General features: G+C 43.2%; 1 protein-coding gene across 1 annotated transcript; it reads left to right on the forward strand.

Moving 5' to 3' along the window:
* The first annotated feature begins 5,559 nt into the window (after positions 1-5,559).
* On the forward strand, positions 5,560-27,190 carry OBI1 (ORC ubiquitin ligase 1). The gene is made up of 6 exons (XM_064143920.1): positions 5,560-5,702; positions 10,279-10,414; positions 11,283-11,374; positions 12,705-12,953; positions 15,399-15,487; positions 24,757-27,190. Exons 1-6 carry the CDS (start codon positions 5,631-5,633, stop codon positions 26,258-26,260), a joined length of 2,142 nt encoding a protein of 713 aa, XP_063999990.1. The 5' UTR covers positions 5,560-5,630; the 3' UTR covers positions 26,261-27,190.
* The last annotated feature ends 461 nt before the right edge of the window (positions 27,191-27,651 follow it).

Below are 27,651 nucleotides of genomic sequence, written 5' to 3' on the forward strand. Positions count from 1 at the left end.
TGATGGTGTTCTTAATAAAGAAATTCAATTAGGGCTGACTTTTCATTATGAATCTCTGGGTTTAAGGAACGTTCTGATTGGCTGGTAAACATCTGAGATGGGGAGAGGAGCGGGGAGGAACCGCACGGCTCAGCACAATGGGCTCATTAAGATTTTACACTGTTCATTCTAACCTCCCCTCATTTCCACACACAGAAAGGGAAAACAATCACAGAGAGAGGACAAAGGAAAAGAAAGTTTGAGATCTCTGTGATCTTGGTAACGTTTTCAAACTTCTCTGGTATGTGGCAGTGCTTTGGCTCATCTCTTGCTACACCCCGGGGGACAGATGCTCATCTGGTACAGGCACCATAAGGTACACTCAAAGGCCATCATAATTGTAGAATCACAGAATCAGTCAGGGTTGGAAGGGACCACAAGCATCAGACAGTTCCAACCCCCCTGCCATGCCCAGGGACACCCTACCCTAGAGCAGGCTGCACACAGCCTCAGCCAGCCTGGCCTCAAACACCTCCAGCCATGGGGCCTCAACCACCTCCCTGGACAACCCATTCCAGCCTCTCACCACTCTATTTGCAGAATAATGCCTGTGCTAGTTTGAAGCTAGCTAGAATGTTCTGGTGAGAAGAATTAGATGCTAGGCTGTGAAAGGGAAACAATGGTGATGTCTGCTGCACTCATAGGCTTGCTGAGATGGATAAGAACACAAACACAGATAACACAGTCGCTGTCTGGGCTTTGGTGCTGCACCTCTCTCTTTCTAACCTAACCTGCTGTCTGTGTGACCAATCCAACTGCTTCCTACCTGCCCTGGCCAACCTCCAAACCTAACTTAAACACAAGGCAAGATCTGGGGTAAGGTAGAGGAGTGAGAGGAAAGTGGAAGGGTGGTTTAGAGCCTCTCCTGGGGACTCAGGTTTCTGGGAGGGCTGTTGTGTTTCTGTATTACCCTTTAAATTGTATATTCCTGTATGTAACTGTATATATATTGTAAATACCTGCTAGTCTATTGTGAATATAAAGCTTCATTCCATTTCCAGAGCTGCTGGGTCTAGTCTGGGTGATTTTCCAAAGCTGGGGTGGGGGGGAGGCAGGTAAGACCCAAACCATCACAATGGCCCAAACTTCCAGATGTTCCCTGCCTAGTTAGATAGTAGCACTATTCTTCTGAAGTCAGTTAAATTTCACCAGATGGAAGGCTTGAGAGAGATCCTCTATGCATATAAAGTAGCTAAAGTTCACCCCTCTTCTCTGTTGCACTGCCTATTTCACAACGGCTCTGTATAGACTACAAAATCAGATAAGCACAGGAGACAAAGCACAGCCTTTTTCTCTGTACCTCTTGGTGGTCAGGATGCTACCAGGTACATCTGTGGCTCACTGCAACCAGTCTTCCCCCTGAAGTCTCAGCCTCTGGCTGAGACATACCATTACAGGTAGGTTAGAGAGCGCCTGAACAGCATAACACTTCTGGAGCTTCTTCCTGCCCTCAGATGCCATTTTAGTATAATTCATTTTGTTTGGATAAAATATTCATCTGAAAAAATAGTCTGATGGGAAATCAACCTCTTGCATGACCCTCAAAAAAGAAAAAAAGGGCATAGACTAACGTCCTAGGCACACAAACTGCACCGACTTCAGACAAAAGCCAGCATTCCTGTTCACTTGTTTGGCTCCTACTGACACACTGCAAGAAAAACTGAAAGTATAGAAGGGTAAGATAAAAAAGAAAATCTAATCTCAAAACAAAGCCTGCATCTGTAAAAATGGTTTGTCATCATTCACTACTTTGTCTTGAGAAGACTAACTGCACCAAGCTGACTCACGCCTGTCAGCCTCAAATGTCACTAAATTGCCAAAGCTGTGCTTTTACTTGGCCTCCAGCTCACTTACCCAACAGCCAGAAATCTATCTCCTGCCCTCTGACATTTATTTTGTTTCCTTTCTGGAGGTACATTTTTTGCCAAAGCCCAAAATGTTGTCCTAAAGAAAGAGATTAAATTCACTTCCATTGTGAAATGAAAGCCACCCTGGAACTGCCAAAGAGCAAGCAGCAAGAGCAGCCTACAGGCTGTGTCCGAGAGCTACACTTCCACTGAATGGCCTGGGAATGGCACCGAGAAGGGATTGGGCAGCTGGTGAACCCCTTCCAGCCTGACACAGTCTGAGAATCTGTGAAACTTCAATCAGCTTTGTGAGTCAGACAGAAGTCTCAAGCTGCAAGGACTGAAATGGCTTACTTTAGTACTCTGACTAGTTTATCTTGCCCTAAATGTGTTCCTTTCAAGCTCTCATGAAACAATTTCCCATTTTTGTGATAATGTTTTTGTATTTCCACTACAAATCAGCTCAAGGCTTCCCAGATTTCAAGCACGAGTAGTTAAGTGGCTAAAGTGTTTTGCTAATACAGCCCTAACCACAGGAGACCATTCATGGTAGGGTTCTCAACTTCTAACCTGTTCTTTTAGCCATCCTTTCTCTGTAGTTTTACCAAGAGCAGGGGCAGACACCCATCTGCTGCCTGTTTGATCCTCCTGACCCAGTGCCTCCGCAGAGGCATGCCAGGCATTCCAGGAAGTGGTGTGTCTGTTTCGTCCTGACTCCAGACCCAGTGCAAAAGCATCCTCCATGCACTACACCGTTAGGTAGCCTGGACTTCTTCAACATTTGTCGCTTCCTGCAGTCGTATAGGATCTCTCAGCTCCCTTTAACTGCAGGAGATTGTTACCCCTCCAGCTCCCTTCTCCTTGCTCTCTGCGGTCCTTTCCTCTCTCTCTCAGCACTGCAGAAATAAACATTTTCCATGCCCCTGAAGAGTTGGTAACATCATCCCATAAATTTCAACTAAACCTCAGGCACTAGTAGATCACAAATAATTTTTGAAGTGTTCGTTCACTGCCTAGGCATCCAACTGCAGCAGAAATCTGCTAAACAAATAAATTTAACCTCCTCACATGGAAAACATATCCCTTTTAGCAGCTTGTTCAGGAAAAAGCATAGGGGGAAATAAAAAAAGAAAAAGCTCCTTTGGAAGCTGGTTTTGACTGAGAGAAAATATATTCATCCCAGCAGAGCTTTTTCTCTAGTAGGTCACTTTCCAGTTACATACACTGTTTTGAAGAAGTGGAAGTCGTGCCTTTGAAAAGGTTCCTGCTTCATCCCAGATTCATTTAAGAGTTTCATGTGTCAAGTGTAAGATGCATCTCCTTGCTTTTGATTTCTCTTTCATGCATTTACCCTTTTTGCTTTCCTATTGTCTAGTCACATTTTCTTCAAGAAAAATCTAAGAAAGATAAATATCTAAGAAAGATAAATAACGGAGTTCTATGGCATTCCTGTCCAGCTCGCTGACTGCATGATAAACTTAATCAATCATAGAATCAGCCAAGTTGGAAGAGAGCTCCAAGCTCATCCAGCCCAACCTAGCACCCAGCCCTGGCCAAGCAACCAGACCATGGCACTAAGTGCCCCAGCCAGGCTTGGCTTCAACACCTCCAGGCACAGCGACTCCACCACCTCCCTGGGCAGCCCATTCCAATGTCAATCACTCTCTCTGCCAGCAACTTCCTCCTAACATCCAGCCTAGACCTGCCCTGGCACAACTTGAGGCTGTGTCCCCTTGTTCTGTTGCTGGGTGCCTGGCAGCAGAGACCAACCCCACCTGGCTACAGCCTCCCTTCAAGTGGTTGTAGCCAGCAATGAGGTCTGCCCTGAGCCTCCTCTTCTGTCAGGCTCCAGTGGTGTTCTTTAAAGCTTGGAATCCAATCGTTTCTCTCGTGAAAATTCTCTATGCATCCTCCTACCTAAGCAGGAGGTTGATTTTGCCAGGTCTATCAGCATCTCCTCAAAGTGGATTTCCACCTGCTCCAACTTAACAATAATTAATGGTATGTTCATTATGTTACTAACAGGGTCTTTCTCTGCTTGGCAATAGATCATTTGCTCTGATGCTCATGAAAAAGTGTGGCACTTTAACACATGAATTAAGCCCATCTTACTCAGACCTGTCCTTTCTCATCTAAGGACATGTTACCATCAAAGCCACTGTGCCTTCTCTATGCTAGAATGTCACTGTTGATTAGTTTGCTCTCTTTATTCACAGTGACTTGCCTATATCAAATTGAAATGCATCCATGCAACTGTGCTACATCAGCTTGAGATACTTTTCTTGCTAATCATTGCATCCATACCTTTACATCTGTTTGAATTAGCTGCTCAGCATTCTAAGCATTTACCATGTGGTGCAATATTAAATCGCTCAGGTCTATACTTTTAGCATGCTGTGGCTCATTTACAAGAAGCTACAGGAATCCTGGGGCTGAGGTCAAATGAGCAAACTTCTAGGAGCTTCCCATCCTGCCAGTGTCACTTCCCAGCTCTCTCCAGCAGCCCGAACGCACAGCACCAGGGCTTTGCAACTTGAAGAGCCATCGGTGCAAGGTGGGTAGCAGAGACGAATTTTCTTCTGTGGATCTGGCCCCTCAGTTCCTGTGGTTTGGGACAGGACCTTCCATCAGGCATCATTAGGCAAGCACCACCATGCACAACACTTGCAGGACTTGGGGACTTGGCACAAGTACTTCTTTTCTCGTCACTCTCAAAGCTGCAGGAGCAGGAAACATTTTGGGCCAAGAAGCCCTTGCTTCTCGGTCAAGCTACCTGTGTGGCAGGAGGGCAGCGTGGGAGCTAAGGGGTGATGGCAGGCACAAGGCAGTGGGGAAGGGAACTTGTGTGCTCCGAGTTTCTCCTGTAACGCGTTCCCAGGTGCTGCACTGTATTTCAAAGCAGTAAAAAGGGATACCTGAGCGGGGCCACAGGAGAGCTGGGAAGTGACGTCTTACAAAGGCTTGTTAGTGATAGGACAAGCACCAATGGGTTTGAGCTGGAAGAGAGGATATTTAGGCACCATTAGAAAGACATTCTCTACAGTGAGGGTGGGGAGACATCGCTCAAGGTGTTGTGGGTGCCCCATTCCTGGAGGTGTTCAAGGCCAGGCTGGACTGGGCCTTGAGCAACCTGGTCTGGTGGAAGGTGTCCTGGCCATGGCAGAGGGGTTGGAGCTGGACGATCTTCAAGGTCCCTTCCAGCTCAAACCATTCTATGAATCTGTGAATCGATAAAAAGCACAGAGGAAGACCCGGGGGGATTAAACAGGATTAAAAGCGCCACTTTATTTAGTTCAGTACAATGAAACCTGAGCTAGGAGCAGAAACACTGACTCGTTTAGGCTGGAATAGACCTGTAAGAGCCCGGCCATGAAGATGTTTATCTGGAGAATGTCCCTGCGGCCGCGTCGCCTCCAGCCGAAAGGGCCCCAGTTTTCCCTCGGGAAGACGGCGCCCTGGCAGCCCCACGGACCTCCTGGGGCCGCGGGACGCCGGGGACTGGCCCATCCTGGCCCCGAGGTCAGCAGCAGGCAGCGGGCAGGGAGCGCCGGAGAGGTCCGCGGCTGCCGCCCGCCCTCCAGGGGAGCGCTGCAAACGCGCGGCGCCCCCCCTCCGCCGGGCGGCGGCTTGGCCCCGGCGGCTTGCCGTAGCGGGGCTGGCCGTAGCGGGGCTGGCGGGGCCGCCGCTGCCGCGGCCGTGAGCCTGCGTGTGGGACTGCCGCGCTGGTGGCGCCGGGCCGCCGCCATGGCGCAGCACGGGCCCAGCGTCACGCTGGCCCTCACGCTGCCCATCACCTGCCACATCTGCCTGGGCAAGGTAATGGCCCTGCCGCCGCCCTTTCCTCGCCTGGAGGCGCCCGGTGGTGGATGCGGGGAGGGGGGGAGGAGGTCTGGCCCGGCCCGCAGCCCTGAATCCGGGGGCTTGTCTCTTTCAGGGGACGCAGCTCTGCGTTGGGAGGAAAGCTGAAACGTGGGGCAAAAGCAGGGGTAGGGAATGTCGCTTCGGGGCAGTGGAAGTCCCTATCTCTGCCTTGGGGAGGAGAGGATCTCATCTCTCAGGGAGGGCCTTTAGCACCTGCGGGCGAACCGTGCGCCCACCTGGGCGTCTGTCGGGGCATTTGGAGAGACCCCGGTCCTTCAAGTTGCCCCTGCTTGGAGACATGGATATATGGCTTCCAGGGTGACGGGTTTGAGGTTTTTACTTGGTTTGTGGGTTTTTTCCTTCCGGCATCCATAGGATCGTCTCTTAAAACAGTGCGTGAGTTGGTGTTTGAGCCTAGTGTGTCGTAGAGAACGTGTGAGACGAGGAGAGGATGTGTCGCCAGGAGGACTTTAAAAGTGTTGAGCAAAAGTGCAGCAAAACTGGAGAAGCAGTTTCCATTTCTTCGCTCGGACCCGGGCTTGGTCTCTTGTTCATCTCCCTGGGGAAACAGAAGGCTCTTGCTGATCTGCTGTTCTCTAAAAGCCTCCGAGCACCTCATAGCTGTCACTAATTACTTCTCAAATTCTTCGCACATTCCCGGCCGCTTTTTCTTGTTTCCTTGCTCTCCGAAACAAAATGACCCTCTTAGAGTACAACAGCAATTACAAGGGAAGAAACAGCCTTTTTCTACTTGGCGTTTGCTGCTTGGTTACCTTCTACCTCACGTGGCCTTTAAAGTCTTCCCTGATAAAAGTGATAACCAAAGAGTGGGCACTTCTGATTGTACAGAGTAGGTGTGGTGCTGCTAGGGAAAGTAGCGGAGCTTCTCCCTTTTCTCATGCTCTCTTAACAGCAAGGGGTCATTTTTAGGAACCATGTTTACGTATTTCTTGGCTTTTCTGTGGAAGCTGAGCAAGATTTCCTGGGCATGGTCCTGTTACCACTTGTGTTTATCTGTGTAATGAAAATGGATAACACAGATTTACTGTGTAATGCAGAGTGGATACTCTCAAGGAGAGTGAAATTAAACCGGCAATGTATTCACTGTTTGAATCAGATCCTGGTGACTTCCTAATCTAAACTCTTGGTAGACTTGCTCATGTTTTGCTGTAAAGCCACTGTTTCATATTTCCACTTCTCTTCTGAAATTGGTCAGAAATGTTCCTGAGGTTGTACTGGAAGAGATTTCCATAGTTTTCTTACCTGATACCTTGCACGGAGGTGATGTATTAACACAATATAAGCGAATCTGATCTTGATCTCTCTAACAAAGGTCCTTGAATGCTCTCTTTTCTAGATGCGAGAAGGTGCTTGTGTGTCTTGCCAAAGTCGGGGGCTCTGGCTGTCCTTTTTTTATACATATCTTTGTTACTGTCTTTGAATTTCATTTAGAAATTTAAAACAGAAGAAGCACTTCTCTCAGGAGTAAAGTTAGCGAAGAAAAAGCGACTTATTTTAAGGGAAAAATCTTTCCTAGTCTTGTCCTGTGTCGTAGAGGGTGGCAGAAAGTGTCATGGAGGGTGGACATACTCTGATACTTCCATGTTTGTAGCATAGGCTTCAACTGGAGTAGAAGGCCCACCCTACAATCAGAATGTACCTCTTGCTCTCCCTGCAAAATTTGGCCAGGACTAACTACAAAATAGGAACTATTCAGTGTGTATAATGGTAAAGGGGTAATAGGAAATCTTGAAGAGAAACTCCTCCAGTAGTGTCGACTGCTCACTGTTTTTACTGAAGCAAAAATCTCAAGGGGGCACACAGACTTCAGCCCATTTTGTTAGTGTGAATGGTGTCATCCACTGTATTGGCAAAGCGTCAGATATTTATAGTAAGAGTTAAGTGTTTGAATATGTTTTATGTTTGTTACCTGAGTGTTCTTCTAGTGCAGTCTGGGCTGTCTTCTAACATGTCTCTGTTCCTAAGTAGTGAGCAGATCTGAAGCCATCAGAATGACCAAAGGTCCGTTTTGTTTGTTTGGGTATTGACGGCTTGCTTAGGCTTGGGCACATGATTCTGTGTGCATTGAAACATCCCTAGGATGTCTGGGAATTCATGGTATGGATGCTTTTCCATATGCCTGCTCCTCCATTAATCCTGCTTGAGAGTCCAAGGTGCCTTCAAAGGACCTGTGTGTGTGTACAGGACCTGACTCTGGTCTGCGTAGTAATCGCGTTATGTGTAAGGGGGAAAATCAGAAAGCTCCTCCAAATCATCTGCCTGATCAAGCCTTCTCAAAACAGCTGTAGTCTTTCTAGAAAGTATAGTTGATTCAGGAACTGAAACTGTGCTGTAATTCAGGTGAAATGCTTCTTTGGTAATGAGTATGTCACAATTTAACACCCCCTGTGCCAGGGTTTGTCAGAGCCAGTGGCTCAGGGACCTGGTGAAGGGCAGCAGCACCGCCAGCCATTGTGTGACATTTCAATAGCAGCCTCTGCTGTTGTCACATGGATTACTTAGTGTGGACCCTGAGCCAACAAACGCATGCAGCTCAGCCCTGAAATGAAACTTGTAAAGGTGTGTAAATCAGAAGCACTGTACCCTGGAGAGAAATAAATGTGACTTACTATTTTGCTAGAGATATAGAGTAATCATTCACTTGCAAGAAGTGCACTTTCATGTAAGGTTTGGGGTAACTGAGGGTCTCTTTCTCCCCAGGGGGGAGACCTGCCCTCCTGAAATGTCTTTTCCTGTTTGGATTATGTTATGCCTTTCTGCTCTGTGTCCTGTCATCGCCATCCATGTAACTAAGGCTGCTTCTGAGCAAGAAAGAAGTATGGGTAGGGAAGAAGTTGTTGGGTTTTTATTTTTTTTTTTTCTGGCTGCTAATGGAAAAGCTGGAGAAAGCTCTTTCCTAATGAAACAAAGCAGAAAATAACAAGTAGATTTGGGTTTGTCTTTTTTTTTCACAATTGAAATTGTAGTATTTAAACATTTCCAAAGTAGTGGTGTGATGATGCTTGTGCTAAGCACAGAAAATGTCTCCTCAATTAGCAGTGAAAGCGTGTAGATGTGGTGAGAAATCCTCTGTTCACACCTTCAGCAACTTGAATTTCTGTTTGTTTATAGATAAGTCCTTTGGCTTCCAGGACTGTCATTGGAACTTTTAAAAGTACTGTGTATCTTGTGATGTAATAGAGGTGTAGATAATAAACTAGAGAAGCAGCTGACAAATTTGGGTCTGAACTCAGATCCATGTGTGTTTCAGTAGTAGAACACTTGGTTCTTCTCATGTGCAACGCTGTTTGTGTGGGTACCATTACAACAGGACCTATCTAATCTGTTTTCCCAAGTGTTTTTTGGCTGTCTTTTCCAGTTGCTTACTTCTCTCTGTCAGCACTTTTTTCTTCCCTTTCTACTTTAACTACTTCTCATAGAATGAAAGAGGAAGGTCGTGGAGGTTATGAGGCCTTCTTTTAAAGTTGAAAGGATTCTTTTGAACTTAAATCTAAGTTCAACACAGTAGAATCTCAAGTAACAGCTAAAGATACTTCGATGTCTCAAAACAGTTTCTTGGACAAAGAAAGCAGTAGAGGAAAACCATTTCTAAGACTCCAAACACAGATTTTAATGTTAAGAGTGAATATTCAAATATGCTATAATAGTAGCTGCCATAACACATAAGTACAGAGGAAAGTCTTTTTATTCTGTATCATATTTGGTCCCTCTGTGCACACTGGCTTTCAAACAAGGTTTATGGTTAAATGACAAGAGAGAATAATGTATATTCATTAATATTTTCTAAAAGTTTCTTTCCCTTCCTGTTTTGGAAGGGTTGGAAAAGCTTCTTGAAAAGATCTGTGTCTGATTGGAATATTTAATCCTTCAGTTAGCAGCCCCATTCATGGGTAATGACTTATTTAGTAGCAATGCATATCTAGCAGGACGTTTGAATTAGTGATTGCTGGTTCGTGTTTCTGCTCTGTGGTTTTAGCCCTTATCCTTTTTAAAGCCGATTTCCATGAAGCTGATTATTCCGTGAAGCTGGTTATGTGCAGACTAGAGCTAATCTGTAACACTATCCGTTTCGGTGACACCTCTTCCAAGGCAGAGTGCTGGTTGTTGCCAGGAGCAATCCCTTTCAGAAATCAGTTATTGCCTGTCTTTTGGTCTCCTCCTGTCTCGAGAGGTGAATGCACTTCACTGTAGTGCTTGACTGCAGTTCTTGGTGGGTTATGTTAAAGGAAGGGTGCCTGCCGTGCTCTCCCAGTCAAGGACCTCAGTTTTGCAAAAAAGGTTCTACCTTTTGATGTCTTCGGTAGTGGGGAGTTTGGTGTGGTGAGTCAGGAGGCCACTTCAAGGTAGCTCTGTGAAACAAGCGTCTCTTTCCTACAAGGCTAGACTTGGCACTGAGAGTGTACTTTCGTTTTCTGTTGTTACCGGAGAAGAGTTTGACTATTCATCCTTTTCTTCTGCTTGCTTTTCTTCTGTCTCTCCTCTTTTATTTCTCTTTTCTCAATACCGAAAGGTCCGTCACCCAGTCATCTGTGTCAACAACCACGTGTTCTGCTCCATTTGTATTGAAGTGTGGCTGAAGAACAATAATCAGTGCCCAGCTTGCAGGATTCCCATCACACCTGAAAATCCTTGCAAGGAAATTATAGGTAAGGACAACTTTAGGCTTTGAAATAACTTTCTGATGCTTAATGCTGGAGGAGGCATTTTTAAATCCAAAGATGTCTGGATATTTTTTCCTCTGTGGGTTGTTGTTTTTTTTAACCACCATCTAATGAAAATCTGACTTATAAATCTTTCCAGTAGCTACAAGGTAAAACTGCACAGACAACGTGTGTGTTAATGGCTAGATGAGTCAAAGGCAGCAAGTATCCCATAACACTGGTGATCCTTTTTCAGTCTTGGTGGATGGTAGCTTTAACTGAAGAAAGTGCATCTCACTTGAAGTAATCTACCTATGCACTGCAACCTGTTGACTTAAGAGAATAGGTCAGTATTTAGCTGAGGAATAGCATACTTAAATCCAGAATCTTAACTACGTGATCTTTTTTCATTTTGTTCACCATTTCTTCCTTTTTTGCTTTATTTTACAAAAATGTCTTGTGGCACAGAAGTAAGACAGTGCTACAGAACCTGAGTGAGGGTCTGAGCTTCCCCAGAACTAGGAAATGCTGCAGTCTTTGTTTGACATATGTCATCTCAGCTATTGCTGAAAGAAAAAATGTGTCTGAACATTCAGAAACTACACAGTCCTGAACTGATGAAATGGTGTTTGCTTGATTTCCCCACCCTTAGCTCTGCTTTAACAGCATAATCTGAAATAAAATAGGATCCTGCCATGGAAAACGAACCTGTTTAACCCATTCTGAAAATGAAGGGGCTTTAGATCTCCCATGCTGGCAGATTGGTCCAGTATTCGTTGCTGATGATATAAAAAGCAGTATGCAGTGAATGACTAGCACCAAACTGACTGAAAAGAAACGATACTAACTTTTCTGTCAATCTGTGCTGCTTTAGGAGGAACGAGTGAAAGTGATCCTGTATTTAGTCCAACAGTCAGAAAACACCTACGTAAAGCAAGGCTTGAATTGCTCCACAAAGAGTATGAGGTAAGAACGTGGGGACTGGTGGGAGTAATTCTGCTGAAGTCACAGTGGTATTCTTTCCCTGACACAGATAGCCAAGTACAGCCAACTCTACAGTTCTGTGGGAGTTTCGAGTGACATGAGTGAGTGCGCTTTTTGTTTTGGCTTCAGTGCAAATGTAAACAATTTCTTGATGCTCAGGGATAAAATTTATTGTGTTAAGGCTATTACTCACTCTAACTTTCTGACATAGGTCATTTTTTATTCTTATTACTTTGTGTTTTTTTCTGGAAGTTTATCACTACTCTCCTACCTGAACAGTATTGTCTTAGGAACAAGGTAAAAAGCTGTTAATAAGGAACATGCTTGCTTTTTTTCCTGAGCTGTTCTTTCCTTAGTAGCAGGAAGAGAATAAGAGAAAGGAAATTGACATTGTATATATTCTTAACACTGGAGAAGGAAGGGCTTAGGGTGCAGACTTGCTTATAACTCAGCTTTCATTCTTTGTGAAAGGAATCAAGAGGTGCAGGTCTCCTCCCTTTCTACTGAATCAACTACAAAATCAGACAGATTGTCACAGGATAACATTAATCTCTCCCAAGAAAAGTGTTTTAAATGGTTGTTCTCATGCTGAGGAAAAAATACATTGGTTTGATTGTGCAAATATGTCTTGGCCATAGATGGCCTTTTTTAGTAATCTCACCTTGAGCAACTGAAGTCTTTAAGCTGGTGTACAATGCAGAAGCTATCTTTTCAGGATAAATTACTTATTTTATTCCTTTAACAACAGGATTTTGAATGTTTTGGTTTTCTGTGGTTTCAGACTGATACAGCTAGGAGCTTTGTTCTTTGCATCTTGAGAGTCTTTGCTAAGATTTTAACTACATTTGTGTAGCTGGAGCAGCCCCTTCCAGGCTATTTTGAATCCTGAGACTTTCAGCATCTGAACATGTGATGTTTCAGAATTATATGAGAGAAGCATTCTCAAATAGCAGCAAATGAGTCAGCAGAAGACAACCTTAAGAACACCCTTGCTACAAGAAATCCTCCCACAAAGTGCCCTAATAATAGATTCATGCTTTGAAGCTTTCGGTCTACCCACCAGTTTGTTCAGGGTCCTTTGTATGTAGTCAAGGGATTCCCTTCACTAAAAACTTTGCTATGGTTGAGAGTGAGGTTGATTAAAATCCTGCCTAGAGCACAGTACATAAGCATACTTAGATATCTGTGTAAGTGAATGCATGCATCTGGGCTTGCCAGAACCCATGTTTCTAAAGAGCTGTGGAAACTTGTCAGTATTATTTAATTAATCTCAGGCATCATTTTAATTCCTGTGAATTTCTAACACCTTTAGGATGAAATAGAATCGTTGCAAAAGGAAGTGGAATATCTGAAAGGTAAAAACCTAGGTTTACAGATACAGCTGAAATCTCTTCTGGATCCTACAGCATCAGCTTTGTCTTGCCAAAATGAGAAAACTAGCCAGTCAGCAAATGAAGCAAGCACCAGTGGCCCAGAAACCCCAGAGGAATGGAGTAAAAAGTTGAAAACCGCCCATGATGTATATGAAAAAGTGATGGATAATGTGGAAAAGCTAAAAGAGGTAACAAATACCTTTCTCCAGCTATTTGGTATTGCAACTGCCTTGTGTTAGTTCAAGGGGAGTGAAAGCTAGCATGACCTCGGAGTACTTCAGAGGTCCAGGAAAAAATAGTAAAAGGAAAAAGTTGAGTTCTAGTGATTCTTGTGCTACATATCATTTCCACCTGGCCCTGGCCAGTGTCAGAAGTTATTGCTTGCTCCACTGAGTCTTGTATGTGGCTCTTCTTAGCTCCTGTCACTCTCTGACTGGGTAATTGGATTACAGTAGCACTTGGCACAGTATTGATGACCAGATTTTCTCAGGCTTGCAATAATCTATATAATATATCTGCTTTACAACGTTCAGGGGCCAAACATACCACAGCTGGCTGAGGCAGTTTTTGCACTATTGCCCTCCCTGCTAGCCGATATTTTTGGTGCGATCTGCTGAGACAGAGTAACTTGACCCTTGGACTGAAAATAGACAAGCTTCAGCCTTTTATGACCAGAAGATCCTTTACTGGAAGCCTGCAGGTTTTTATACATCTTTGATGTAATAGAAAAGACAAAAGCCTGGTACCACGGAAGGCGACATTCAGGATATAGTGATGTGAAAATACAGCTAAATAAAAATACCTTGCAAAATCTACCTGTGGACACAAACAGGATTCCTCAAGCGTTGCAGAAGAGTAAGGATTAATTTGAAAGGCAAGGTGAAGAGATTGAAGATGAAGAAGGACTTGGATTTGTCAGAATGCCACTTTTATTTCTTCAGCAATCCTGGGTTGCCATCTGCAAAACCAAAGCATGATGCGTTTAGGACTGGTTTGGGTTTTTTTATCCTTTGTGAGCGTTGAGCATTAACAGTACTTACACTTTTCCTGTGCTGCAGACTCAGAGACCCACATTACACTGTTCTGCCATGCTGTTGTTGTTAATGGGACACTTCTAGATTTGCCTCTAAAGCAAATTCTGGCCCTGACTGGACTGTGTGAGAAAGAGTAAAAGGTATAAACTCACCTTGTGCCAGGTGGACGTCCTATCTGCCAGTACTATACAAGTCATGCAAGTTCCTATTTGATTGTGTGGCTGCGTGTCTCTGGAAAGAGAGGAAGGTCTTGGCTGTATTGTCAACAGCTTTGATACCTCCTTGGAAGTGATGTGTTCTGGATTCTTGTTTACTGCTTTCAGGACAGGGGGGGTTGTGCTTTTCTTTTTTAAATGCCAAATTGTTGATGCTCAGGCATCCAAGCCCTGCACTTACCCTTCCCGTTCCTTCTTTACCAGAAGTCTTATATTTGCTCTTTCTGCCCCTAGGAGTATTTGGTGTTGGAGGGATGGTAGGTGTTGGTTTGGTGGGTTTTTTCTGCTTCATTCCCTCTACTTCACACTGTCATAGCCACACCTGTAGAGGTTGATGGGGGAGGATATTTGTATATTTGAGGTTTTATGCCTCTCTTCTTGCACTGTTTGATGCTTCTGAAAAAGTACACTTCACTGCTGAGCCCAGTTGCATAGTTTCTTCATAGATTCATCAAGTACTAGGTTAGAAGGGACATGAAGGATCATCTAGTCCAGCCTTTTAGGGTAAGAATATAGTTTAAATGAGATGACCTAGCACCCCATCCAGCTTGGCCTTGAAACTGACTGATACAGGGAAAGCCACCACCTCTGTTGGGGTCTTATTCCAACGTCTAATAGCTTGAATGGTGAACCATTTTTTTTCTGGCATCCAGTCTGAATTTCCTCAGTAACAACCTGTAGCAGACAATTAAGTGCAAAGAGCATTTTCTGCTTGTTAGGGTTGTGGCATTCATTGTTCTGAGACACGGCGGCAGGAAGACTTCTATGAAGTGCCTTGTTAACAAGAGTGTCTGCTGAACTGCAGAAAAGGAATTGACCTCAATTCAAGAATGAAGAAGGATTGGGAATCGGGAGTCTTAATCACAATGTCCTGGAAGAAAGTGGAGGAAGGCTGCAAATAGGTTGTCATAATGGATTTGCATCCACAGGGTAGCTACACTTGAAAAGCATGCCAAGAAACCCAAAGTAATCCTGCTCTGATTTGGAATGGAGGAAGCTGTTCAACATTGGTTTTGCTGATACCTGCACATTGTAATGTTAATGTCCTTAACGGATTTAGTCATGTGGAAAAAATAACATGGAATTGCCATTAGTACATCTCCTTAATGACTTTCTATGCTAACTAACGTAGCTGTGTTTATGTCCCCAGATAGGACACTTGCCATGTGTTTTGGGAATATAAATAAGAAATGCCTGTTCGCTCTTCAGTTTTGCAAGCCATTTCCCCTGGTGATTTGTAAGTGGTGTCCCTGTCTGAAGGCTGTTTCCTGCCTTCACATTTCTAGTTCTGTCTCTTTAAAAAAGAGAAACAGCTTGTCCTATAAATATTAGAAGTCATTTCTCATTTACCATATACTTATTTTTTTCCTTCTCTTTTCCTTAGGCAAATAAGAAACTGAGCATGGAAAACAATAGCCTTTTAAGAGAGAATTTGCGCCTAAAAGCTGAAGTTGATAGTAGATCACCCCAAAAGTACGTGAATATTTTAAAAGCTACCATCTTTTATTCATGCACTGCTTAACTGCTGTAGGACTTGAACCTAAAACTGTGCTGATGTATATGGTGTTGCATATATGTCTGCAGGTAGACTTGGAAATCTTTATCCTTGTAGACCTGGGTGACAAATGCAACTTAGAGAATAGCTGCAAGTCTAGAGTGAAGGAATACGACATGGCTACAAGTGGCATTCCTTGTATTACCTGGCCAATTTGAAGGACTGAGTTTACTAGCTGAATAGTACTGTTAGTAACTTAGGTTTTGTGACTGGGGACCTTCTAAATCTGCTGGGTGTGTGCAGCCTGCAGAAGGGGAGGCTCAGGGCAGACCTCATTGCTGTCTACAACTACCTGAAAGGAGGCTGTAGCCAGGTGGGGTTGGGCTCTTCTGCCAGGCAAGCAGCAACAGAAGAAGGGGACACAGTCTCAAGTTGTGGTGGGGGAGGTCTAGGCTGGATGTTAGGAGGAAGTCGTTGTCAGAGAGAGTGATTGGCATTGGAATGGGCTGCCCAGGGAGGTGGTGGAGTCATTGTCCCTGGAGGTGTTGAAGAAAAGCCTGGCTGAGGCACTTGGTGCCATGGTCTAGTTGACTGGATAGGGCTGGGGGTAGGTTGGCCTGGATGATCTTGGAGGTCTCTTCCAACCTGCTTGATTCTATGATTCTATGGAAGTACATTTTGCCCTGAAGTCTGCTAATAAGAAAGATAGAGCCCTGTTAAAGACCTGGACAGTGGAAAGGGCTTTAATGTTATGATACCTTATGGTAACAATTATGAGAGTGAGTTAGCAAGAATGGCAAACCTGAAAAGGAAATAGGTGTAACTAAATAAATCCTAGAATAGAGGAGCTACAAAAGATGAGCTCATCTAACTTGGTTTTTCACTTTCTGATGTCAGGTATACTCTCCAGTGGGGAGAATTTCCATTTCTTCTAGCTTATGTATGATTTACCATCTTGTGCGTCAGAAAAAATAGATATCAGAGGGGCAGGGGAGTGACAAAATAGTTTTTGTTGCAAGTGAAGTTGATAATTTTCCCATCTTTTGCAAGTGTGGCCTAAAACAATAGCCAGACCTTTTCTTTTTTAGAAGCACAAATGTAGTCAAATGTCACTAGAAAATGGATAATATCAAGGTCTTTTTTGCACCCCGGATGCCAGCCAAATTGGCCTGTCTCTACTATTAAACTTTTTTTGGTCTCCAGAACAAATTGGGAATGATCTTTGGCCCATACTGACTCTGCAGCTGTGCATGGTAATTGAGCATATGAGATGAATCAGGCTTAAGCTGGGTGAGGAACAGTTCAGACACTTTGGGAGTGTAGACAGTAGCATGTCTGTACCCAGCTTTTGCTGTTTTCATCAGCTTCGCTTTTATCTTGAGCCCAGTGATGAACTGCAAGAATTTATCTATATGCAAAACAAAATTTGTACTGGAAGAAAGCCTTCTACTTCAAATTTTAGCCATTTTGATTCAGCCCTTTCAGTTCTAGTCATATCCTCCAGACCAAATTTGTCCAATTCTTCTACACAAGTGTGACTTAAAAGTAAGCTGCTGGTTTACTTGGTTTTGCTGTACTCTTGAGGACTCCAATATCTATGGTTTTCTGAAGCAATAATGCTTAGTTAGAACTGGGTACTAGGTTCCAAATAAAGCCTCAGTGGCACTAATTAGGCCAGAAAAGTTGTCCTGTGCCTTGCAACAGCATCTTGCATTGCGATCTTGCAGTATCTTCTTTGCTGCTGCTTTTCACCTGACTCTTCTAGCACAAACGGCCAGTACCAAGTCTGCTAAATAACTACTTAGAAAGTTACTTTCCTGCCTCGTTTTTCATTTGTGCTGCTAATGGCCCCTTCTAAAGTGTGGGACTTTATACCTGCTTCTTCACTTGCTTCAGGTCGAAGTTTGGATGCACATGTCAAGCTTAAAACAGTTCTTTTGAATTCTGGTCAGGTGGTAGAAAATGTCTCCCATCTTAGTGTTGTTTGCAGACACTATAAATTGACTTTCACCCTTGCAGTCATTAGTCTGGTCAGTATTTAGGCCCAGTCTAACACCTGAGGGATTGTTTTCTGATGGCAAACATTTTTTTAAATAGGATCTAAAAGATCTTTCAACTAGAATTCACACACTGAAGAGGGATTGCAGTAACTCTTCTCTTAATTTGCTTCTAAAATCAGAATTGGGGACATAAGTATTGGAGCCTGACAGTGTCACTGTACTGAAACTTCTGTGCAGGCACACCGATTTGCCAGCACAGTTGTTTCATTGTGCTTTATTGAGAATTATCCAGAAGACAATTTTGGGGGAACGTTTCTGAATGGCTCTCTAATGCTATTTGAAACAACTACCTGACTGGATCTTTGTAATTGAGTGTCACCAGCGTTGTCTCATTTGTCTTGTCTTTCCTAGCTTCAGATTGTCAGGCATAGCTTCATGCCTAAACAGCTCTCTAGATACATAGCTAAAACTTGTATCACAATACTTCACAGGCTCACAGGATGCTAGGGGATGGAAGGGACCCAAGGAGATCATGCAGTCCAACCCCCCTGCCAGAGCAGGATATTACTATCTAACACAGAGCACAGAGGAACACATCCAGACAGGCCTTGAAAGTCTCCAGAGACTTCTTTTCAATTGATGATGCTGATTGATTAGGGTTTTTTTCTTTTTCTAATTACTGTTTTATTCACTGAAACATTTCTGAGAGTAGACCTCCGCCAGAGCACCCTACCACCATATAGTTGTTATATGCTCAAAAGAAGATAGGACTTTCTTGCTCTAATTCTTACCAAAGACCTGTTTTGGTCCTCCATGTCTCAGGCAAATCAAAATGATTGTGTGGTAGTTGTTGCAAGCCCTTTGTTTGCTCTTTCTCTTGCAGGAATTCCAATGACTTCCACTTTCCTGAGACAGAAGAGGAAAACTTCTAAAACTTAAGTTTCATGGGATGATAAACCCCTATTGCTTCCAGCTCTACTTAAAATAGAAAACTGTTAAGTTTATTGGCAAGGCACAACGGATCTAAAAGCATTTTTGGCAAAGGGATGTTTGCTTTTTACCTGAAGGAAAATAACTAGCAAGTCCATCTACTCCAGGGCATAGTGTATTTTATGAATGGTTAGATTCAAATTAGCTTGAACCAGACTTCTAGGCTTCCTAGGAGTCTTTTCCCTAAATATTTAATTTCCTCTGCCAGTTAAAATCCCAGCCTGAAAAAGTATCTGCAACAGGGATAAAATTGTTGTCTTACCTCTTTTTCTCTGGGAGTTATTTTATTGTTGTTTTGTGGTGTGATTTTCTTCTTAATTATGATTTCCTTTTCTGCAATTCTACTGTTGTCTTGTCAGGATTTGTGACTTGAGATACTTGCACACTGAAATCTAAGGCTGTTGGCTTTTTAGGTCATTCTGTACAACATTCAGGTTTTATCTAACACAAATATTTCCACTCCTGCCAGACTATTTAATTCAGTCTACATTTCACTGAGCCTATGAATAGACTTGTAGTAACCTGTGTCCATGACCTGGAGAGTAAGAATGCTGCTATCTTCCTTGAGAGAAAACTGGGCTTCTTCCTCACCTCCCTGCAGGCTTGATGTGCCCAGAGCAGCAACCATCAGCAAAGACTGGCTGCAGTTTGGCCTTAAAAGTAAACAGGAGAATATGCTGTATAGCAGTGATCAAAGCAGCTTGGCTGTTAAGTCATAGTATTAAAAGCTAAGGAAGCACCCACTCCAGGAGCAAAAATTGAAACTTTAAGCAGCTGGGTAAGGACATTGGGGTGTCATTGCTTGGTTTTCTGGGTTTCCAAGTGAGGTGATTTTGGATTTCTTTTTTAATTTCAGTCATTCTGAAGTCTTAAGCCATCCCTAACCTCAAGTGTGATGTCTTTCCTACATGGAAAACCAGGGTTGTTTCACTGAAGGATGTTAAAGAGCTTGAGGAGTTTTGCACATTTGTCTAAATTCACCCAATTTCCAAAGTGAAAGGAAAACTCTTTTCAAAGAAGGTGTCTTGGATGTTCTGGTTAAATCCTGCTGCTGTAGGTATCCAGCAAAGAGTAAATTTTAACCTTACTTATTAGATGTAAAGTAAGTGGAATCACCTGATGCTCAGGAGAGGTTTCATGAGGAAAGCTGTGTGTCTTCAGGTTGGTTTTTACTTTGTGAACTGTGATGAAGGGGATTTATTGCTCAGTATTTGCTTATATTGAAAATAACATGTTCTTCTACAAGCTTAGTGGAAACACTTGCTGTAGCTCATTTTCTGCCTCCTTCCAAAAGGAGCTGTTCTGTCAGCCAGCCTGATGGGTATAATGGAAGGATTATACCTAAGACTTCAGTGAAATCAAATTCTGTTCCTAATTCATTTGTTTGTGTCATCAGAACTTAAATAGAGCAGCATGGTTGAGGTCTGTCTCTCTGCCTTTGGGGTTTTTCTGTTTTGTGCTTCCTAGTAAAAGACCCCATTGGACAGCTGCTTGGTTTTTCCTTTACCCATTCAAATATGACACACTTCTAAGGCAATTGTATGTAACCTGGGATGTTGTTGAGATGTTGCTGCAGATTGCAGGTCACTTTTCATAGTTGGTGTAGAAGATGATTACAGAATTCATTCCTGCCCACCTGCATTTAGTACATGATATCACGGAATAGCTGTAGAAATGAATAAGGCTTTCAGCTATGCTGGTCATTGATTTCTTACCTTTTCCTTCTGATCTGGGTTTCAGAGGCCAAGTGAAAAATGTGTATCTGAACAATGCAGCTGGGTTTGGTTGTGTGCTCTGGCATTGCTTTGGTCTAACAAGTCTTGACTGTACATTGTCATTTCCACTTAGCATCCTTTGTTTTCTTGAGAGAATTGATCATACTTATGTATCTGAGCCACAGGATGCAGTTCCCAGTCTGGGCCATCAGATGGTTCATCTCCTGTGGCATCATTACAGCTCCAGTCTTCTGCAAGTGGTTATACAGGGAAACCATTTGATGCAGCTGCTTACTATCCACAAAGATAAATATTTGTATAAGGTTGTGTGGTTTTAAACTGAGTTGGTATGAGGTTTAGGTCTCAACTAGTAGACAGTGCCATGGTCCAGTTGACTGGATAGGGCTGGGGGATATGTTGGACTGGATGATCTTGGAGGTCTCTTCCAACCTGGTTGATTCTGTGGTATGCTGCAGACACAGTGGTCACTGATGTATGAAAATCAAACCCTAAGCCCGAATTTGTAGAACTGAGAAATAAGATTAAATTTGTTCTCTTGTAGGTGAGAGACTAGCAAATTTCCCAGACAGTTTCTAAATTAACATCTTCAGGAGCACTCAAAACATAACTGAGGGAGCAGTTGTAGAATAATGTGACAGTAAGTTACTCAAACATTGTAGATACAACATTTGTTCCTCTTGCTCACTGCAGGTGAGAGCTGACTGCAGCTTTCTGATTAGTGTTAAGTTAGAATGACACTGGGACAAGAAGGAAGTCTCAGATTGAGGAAAGGTCCTGACATACAGGATACAAGTGCTCATCTAGACATTCATTGTCACCTCAAACACTGTAACACACTCCTGGGGCTAGCATCTGTGATACAGGACCTATAGAACACATGTACCCTTCCAGAGTCAGAGATGGAGGTCAGCAGTCATGTAAAAGATCTTAAGCCAGCTTAAATGTTACTGCGTGTCTGTGTTGAAGGATCCGAATCCAGAAACATCTTTATGTTCACAGAGTCATAGAATGGCAGGGGCTGAAAGGGACCTCCAGAAATCAAGTCCAACCCCTCTGCCAAAGCAGGATCACCTAGGGCTGGTCACACAGCAACATGTCCAGACAGGTCATGTAATTCCATCTCTAGAGAAGGAGACTACATAACCTCTCTGGGCAACATGCTCCAGTGCTCCTTACATTAAAGATATGTATCCTCATGTTGAGGTGGAACTGCCTGTGTTAACTTTGAATGACCACTCGTTTCTCTTGGCTTCCAACTTGTTATGGACAGGATGTACTTGAAACAACTGCAGTGAGGTACAGACTCATTGTTTAAGTGACAGAACTAGAGAGCGAGACCCTTTGTGTCAGGATATGAGAAGTGCTCTTCACCACGTGAATACCAAACACCTTAACTTCTACTGAGCAATGTATCAACTTGGTACCCAGTGTGAAATGGGGCAAATGCTCGAGGGAAAATCATTGGTGCCATGGTCTAGTTGACTGGCCAGGGTTGGGTGATAGGTTGGGCTGGATGATTTGGAGGTCTCTTGCAACCTGCTTGATTCTATGATTCTATCTAGAGTGTCAGGTCACACTTTAATTTATTTTCATGTAGCTGTACTGCGCTCTTATTATTCCTCTTATCATCAGACCATAATTTTTTGGCTGTGGCACAGCTCACTGTATCTTGAGGGAGTATAAGAGGAAGTCTCTGAGATGAGGAAAGTTCTGGCTTTTTTAACCAAAATACGTATGTTTCTTAGCCATTTACTGATCTGCTAGAGCAGTCACTAAAGCAGCTGTGCCATGCTAGGGAGGAGGAATTGTTTTAAACATGTGTGTTGTAATATGGCTGTCTTAGAAATCCATGTCCTTGAAACCCTGGGAAATCATGCAGGTCTCAGAGGCAGAACAGAAAGCAGCTACTGTTCTGGTGCTTAACTGCAGAGGTAACTGTAGGCAGCAACACATATGCTCCATTGCTGAAAACCAAAATTCCCAAGCACATCCCTCTACAACAATTAACATATTAGTGATGCTGTTTGGCTTTGAAGCACATAATGTGGTGTGTTTGGGTGGTTCTTTTTTAACCTGAGGACACTTGTTATAAATGTTGCACTTGAGAATACAGAGCTTCTTCCTCATAAGCAAATCTCAGGCTGTCGCTAATGCTGTTTGCATTAAATAAACATGCTGCCCTGTTCTTCCATTTAAAAAGGAATTGGCAGGTAAATACAAACACATTTAATTTTTATGTCAAAGTGTCTGTTACAGCAGACCCCAGAAAATGTTGTGCTTTTTATAGAAGCATTTTCCCCATCTCTCAGTTTGCTGTTAAGCTAACTTGTGGGTTTGCATCATCTGCATATCCTCTAATAAGCAGTGTAGGGTTTCTTTCTGTAGGGCTGTATGAGCAGGTCTGTTAAAGGCAAAATAAATGCTTTTGGATCGCTCTAGGAAGTAAGAGGTGTCTTATTTGGGCCTTGCTGTGCTACACTGGCTCCTTCAGTATTTTAAACCGAAATCTGAGTTCCTTTTACTGCTGGAAGGAATAAGCCAAAACATGTTGTATATGGCAGTACTTACATGAGGGTTATTTCACTGTAGCCTTCTGCACTGGAATATAAACTTGGAACATTCTTGAGGAGTGACTCTGCTTTCATCCCATTTCCTAGGGGAGAGGGAGAAAGTCTTGTGCACCCTTTCTTCCATTCTCCTTTGCATGCCACCATGAACAGTGAAACAACTTTAATCAGTTGAGAAAACTTGGTACCCACAAAGTAGGCAAATGAAAATGGTCTGCCTTCATTTTTGTGAAACCAGAGGTGATCAGGTAGAGATCCATGTCTCAGTAGACTTCCAGGCCAGCTGGCTACTTTTTGTATTCTACATACAAAATTACTGTTTCAGTAGTTTGTGTACTGAGAGCAGTGGGTGCATATACCCAAACTGAGTGGAGCTTAGGCTGATCTAATTTAAAGATTGGTCAAACAGCAGTTCTGTGGAAAAGAAAATTAGAACTGGTTTAGGCTGTTGTGTTAATCTTCCCCACCACTGAACCATCTACATCAAACTCTTCAAAGTCCCCATTAGAATGGTGAAATATGCAAGTGGAGCCATTTGCTCATGTCCAGTTTGTTTGGGGGCTTGTGATACCTGTTGTTCCTTTCCCAAACTGCCCTCTTAACTGTATTGCAGTCATCAGCATAGAGCAGTTTCATACTGGTTTGAACTGGGGAATCAGAAAAACCCACAACAGAGTTCAGTTCTTTGCTGGAAAGGCACACTGGGATTCGTGGCTATTTTGCCAGCATAGTCACACGCCACAGACAGACCATCTTCAGACCTCGCTGGTCTAAGGGTTGCAGTGAGAGCATTTCATGAAGGAGTGAGGGGGTGGAATCGGGGAAGTGGAATGGGAATTCCCCGTGACTCTGAAAGGTGCTGAAAGAGGGATAGACAAACAGAACAAAGAAACAGGATGGAAATTCCAGGTAGTGTTTGTGCTGGAAGAGTGACTATAAACTTATGCTGTAACAAGGAGCTGCAAGATGGAAAGCAGAGGTATGTAAGCTCCCATACAGCATTGTTATTTCTTTGTGATTGAAAGCCTCAAGTGTCAAAGTTGTAGGGTGGCTGCAGGTCCTTCCCTCCTTCCTAATAATACCAGAACTTTAATTGTTTTTTCTTTCTGTAAATTGAAAGCCTCAAATGAAGCCAGGAATTCCCTGGTGCCCAGCTGTCAGTGACAGGTTAGCATTAGTCAGGGCATACAGCTGAAACCTTCACCTGCCCTCTGGGGAAGGTCAGTCTTGAAAGCTGGTGAAGGATGGGGGGAAGGCAAGTCCATATCTTGGCAGCTGAAAACGTGCTCATGTTGAGAGCCCCACAAGCACGCAACTTTCACAAACCACAAGTGGCAGGAGGTGTTTCTTTATGGGAGTCAATCAGAAATAAGTTGTTCTGGTTGTAAAGCCCAAGAAAACATGTAGCTCTGAAGCAAGTGGAAGCATCACCCACATGACGACAAAGGAACGTAATTGAAATGGTCTATAGCAGTATTTAAACCACCTCCAAGGGCTCCTGCAGTCTCTGAGTTTTGTATTTGACAAGGTGACATTGTGTAGGAAATGTATTGTAAAACACTGCCTCACTGTAGGAAAGTGATTGAATGTAAATATTTCAAGATGTGGACCACTGTTCAAATGTTATCATAAATCTGTGCCATTGTTTTAGGGGATAATTCTTCATGCATATTTGAGTTGAACTGATAGAAGCAGCCCCTGGAAGGGTAATCTGCTTCTTACTGCCTTACTACCACTAATAATTCCATTTTGGCTTTTTCAGGTTTTCACCTCCACCTGTGCATTATAGATGACAAATTTTTTTTCCCATAACTAGCAGGGGAAAGTTCTGACTTCTGTTTCTCAGATTAGCACAGTGGTTAATGGCTTTGTTCTTTCTTGCAGTGATCTCACAAAGCACCATCACGGTGGCTTTTTCCAGTTTAATATGTTGTCTCTTTTTGAATTCTTGCAGGTTTAGTAGGTTTACAGTAGCTGCACTTCAGAGCAGAGTAGAACAAAGTGAACGTGAAATCGGCCGTCTGAGAAAGGCATTGGAAAGAAGTGACAAATACATTGAAGAGATGGAGTATCAACTGCTCCAGCTGAAAAATGCAGGGGAAGGAGCCCAGGCAGGAGGCGCGCCCGGCGAGACAACGCTTCCCACGGACACTGAAGGAGCTGAAAGCGGTGAGGATACAACATGCCTGAAAACCCAAGCTGAGAAGAAAAAAGCTTTGACTAGCAGTCAAAGCCCTGACAGTCTCGAGCGGCTAAAAAGTGGGGCAACTTGTTCCGGCTCTACCAGTCAAGGCAGTTCAGATGGCTCAAATACTCAGTGCCCCCCAAAGAAAGAACTGTTTCCACGATGTCCTGGGGTTCTCCTGGATGAAAATGCTACAAATATGGATGCCTGCTTAGAGGAGCAGTGGAATAAAATTGAGCAATGTACCTCATACAAGGACGAAGAACTTTACGACCTTCCACCACCATGCACTCCTTTTCTGTCTCTCAGTCGCCTTCGGTTGACCACTCCTGAGGGAAAAGAAAGTGCAAGGAAACCATCCCCGTTCCTGAGAAAACTGAAGTGTGAGGAGTTTTGTGACACACCAGATAACTGTAGCAAAGCGTCTCCAGAGCACAGCACAGGCAACTGTAATAGCAAAAAGAAGTTAAACTGTTTTGCTACAGGAAAATCAGGGTTTTGGGAGACATGCCAAACAGATTTTGCTGAGAACTTAGATTTTGATGGATCGGAGCACAGTTCAGTAGCTGGTCAGTCAGATGAGCCACCAGCAAAGTCCAGTGATAAAACAAGTTCCTGCTTACCTAAAAGGTTACATAGTCTCTGCTCTTCTGAGATGAATCGCACAAGAACCTCCAGTGAGGCATCTATGGATGCTGCCTACCTGGATAAAATCTCTGAGCTGGACTCAATGATGTCCGAATCAGACAACAGCAAGAGTCCATGCTATAACTTCAAGTCCCCTGATCTAGATAGTTCTTCAAAGTCAGCAGAGCCCTCTAAGCTACTGCATGAAACTGAGAAGAAAGTAGAAGAGATGAAAGAAGAACAAAGTATCAAGTGTGCAGAGACAAGCGATCTAGCAGTTGACAGAGCTGGGTGGAAGCCTGTTACATTTTCCATCCTCTCCCCGTCTGAGCAAGATAGGAATGACCACTTTCCACTGTTTACAGGCCAAAACTTAGGGGCTGGTGATACCAAACCTCCAAACTGTTTATTTCAGAGAGACTTTTCCCAGAGTTTGCTCTTCAGTAACTCACAAAGGTCGTCTGAGGAACAAAAATTTGGTTCCTGCTTTTTAAAGACGTCATCTGACCTGCAAAATCAGCTTAATCCTCCTTGGCTGTCTTCCTTTGTAGCTGAAAGAAAAAACAAAAACATCAGTCAGTCGACCAAGAGGAAAATTCAGAACTGCCTTTCCAGTGCTAGCCCCTCAAAAACCACCAAAAACTGACTCTGCTTGGAAATGGAACATGACTCAAAGGCTTCAACCTGCAAATGTTTAATATTTACAGGTGAACTTAATTTTTAATGACTTCCATGCAATCTGATCCTGTCTTGTGCGACTGTGTGAAAACTGAATGTTCCCTTGCCCATTACAAACGCTTTCCTAGGGAAGGGCCATTCCAGAGGCTTTCTTTGGCTGGGCTTTTTTTTACTTGGGGGCTCGGGGGGGTTTTGTTGTTGTTTTCAGGTTATGTGATCTTCCAATGGTGACCAGAGCTAATTGCTCCCTTGAACAGGACGGGTTTAAGTGGTCTTGTCAAATAAGTCATGTATGTAGAAATGTGTTTTAAAGGTTCTGTTTCTCATTCCTGAAGATTACATTTTGTGCTTGTAAGGCAGCTAGTAGCTGTATGTCCTATGGATTCATTAAATTGCTATAAAACAGTGTCAGTTTTGCCATAAGACTTGCCTCCCAGAGGAAACGTTGGTGCTCAAACTGTTTCATAGCACTGTACTAAAACTTGGGTTATGTGGGTGTAAGGTAAAGAGCTTTTTTTTTTCAGTTACAGCATTTCACTTAGAAAGTGACTCTTTAACACTCCAGACATAGCTCCTATTCCTTGATTTCACTTAGAAAGTGTCTCCAACACTCCAGACATAGCTCCTATTCCTTGATTTCACTTGGAAAGTGTCTCCAACACTCCAGACATAGCTTTTATTCCTTGAAGTCAGGCAGAGTTTTTAATTTCATTCCCCAAAAGCATTATTATTCCAAAGGTGTTCAGTATGCCTGGATAGACCATAAAAATGGGTTTGTATGCTAATGGCTTGTTTACCTAATGTGCACTGAACATTTTACATTAATACTGTACCATTTTGCATTAATACTGCATGCTTTTCTATGTGAATTGAATAAAACATGGTATCAGCAGTGTAATCTTTGATGTTGCTTCAAATATTGAATTAGCAAAAAAAAAAAGAATGGGGAAATATTTTTTAATAACTTGGAAAATACCAAAGTTTTGTAAAACAGAGACCTGAGGTTATTCACTTAAGAAAAGAATTGCATTTTCCTTCCTCCTCCTTGTTAGACATATTACCATTCTAGTGTCAGCATCAATACACTTGATGGAAATGTCTTTCAGCCTCTCTGGAGGTGACTCTTCCATAAAGTATTGCACAGGTCAACATAATGTGATGGCCTACTACAGGCAGGAGACCTAATTAAGCAGCAAAGCAAAATTGGTTTCTTTGCATTATTGTGTTTAAGGGTTTGGTGGGTTTTTTTTAAGGGCATATTTAATTGCAAGATGCAGGGTTTTTCTTTCTAGATAGGCCTCTGGTGGTATGTCTTGCAAACAGACATGCTCACTTCGTCAATACCTGTGATATGAAGCC

The sequence above is a fragment of the Pogoniulus pusillus genome, chromosome 5, assembly GCF_015220805.1.
Source record: "Pogoniulus pusillus isolate bPogPus1 chromosome 5, bPogPus1.pri, whole genome shotgun sequence".
Classification (NCBI taxonomy): Eukaryota; Metazoa; Chordata; class Aves; order Piciformes; family Lybiidae; genus Pogoniulus; species Pogoniulus pusillus.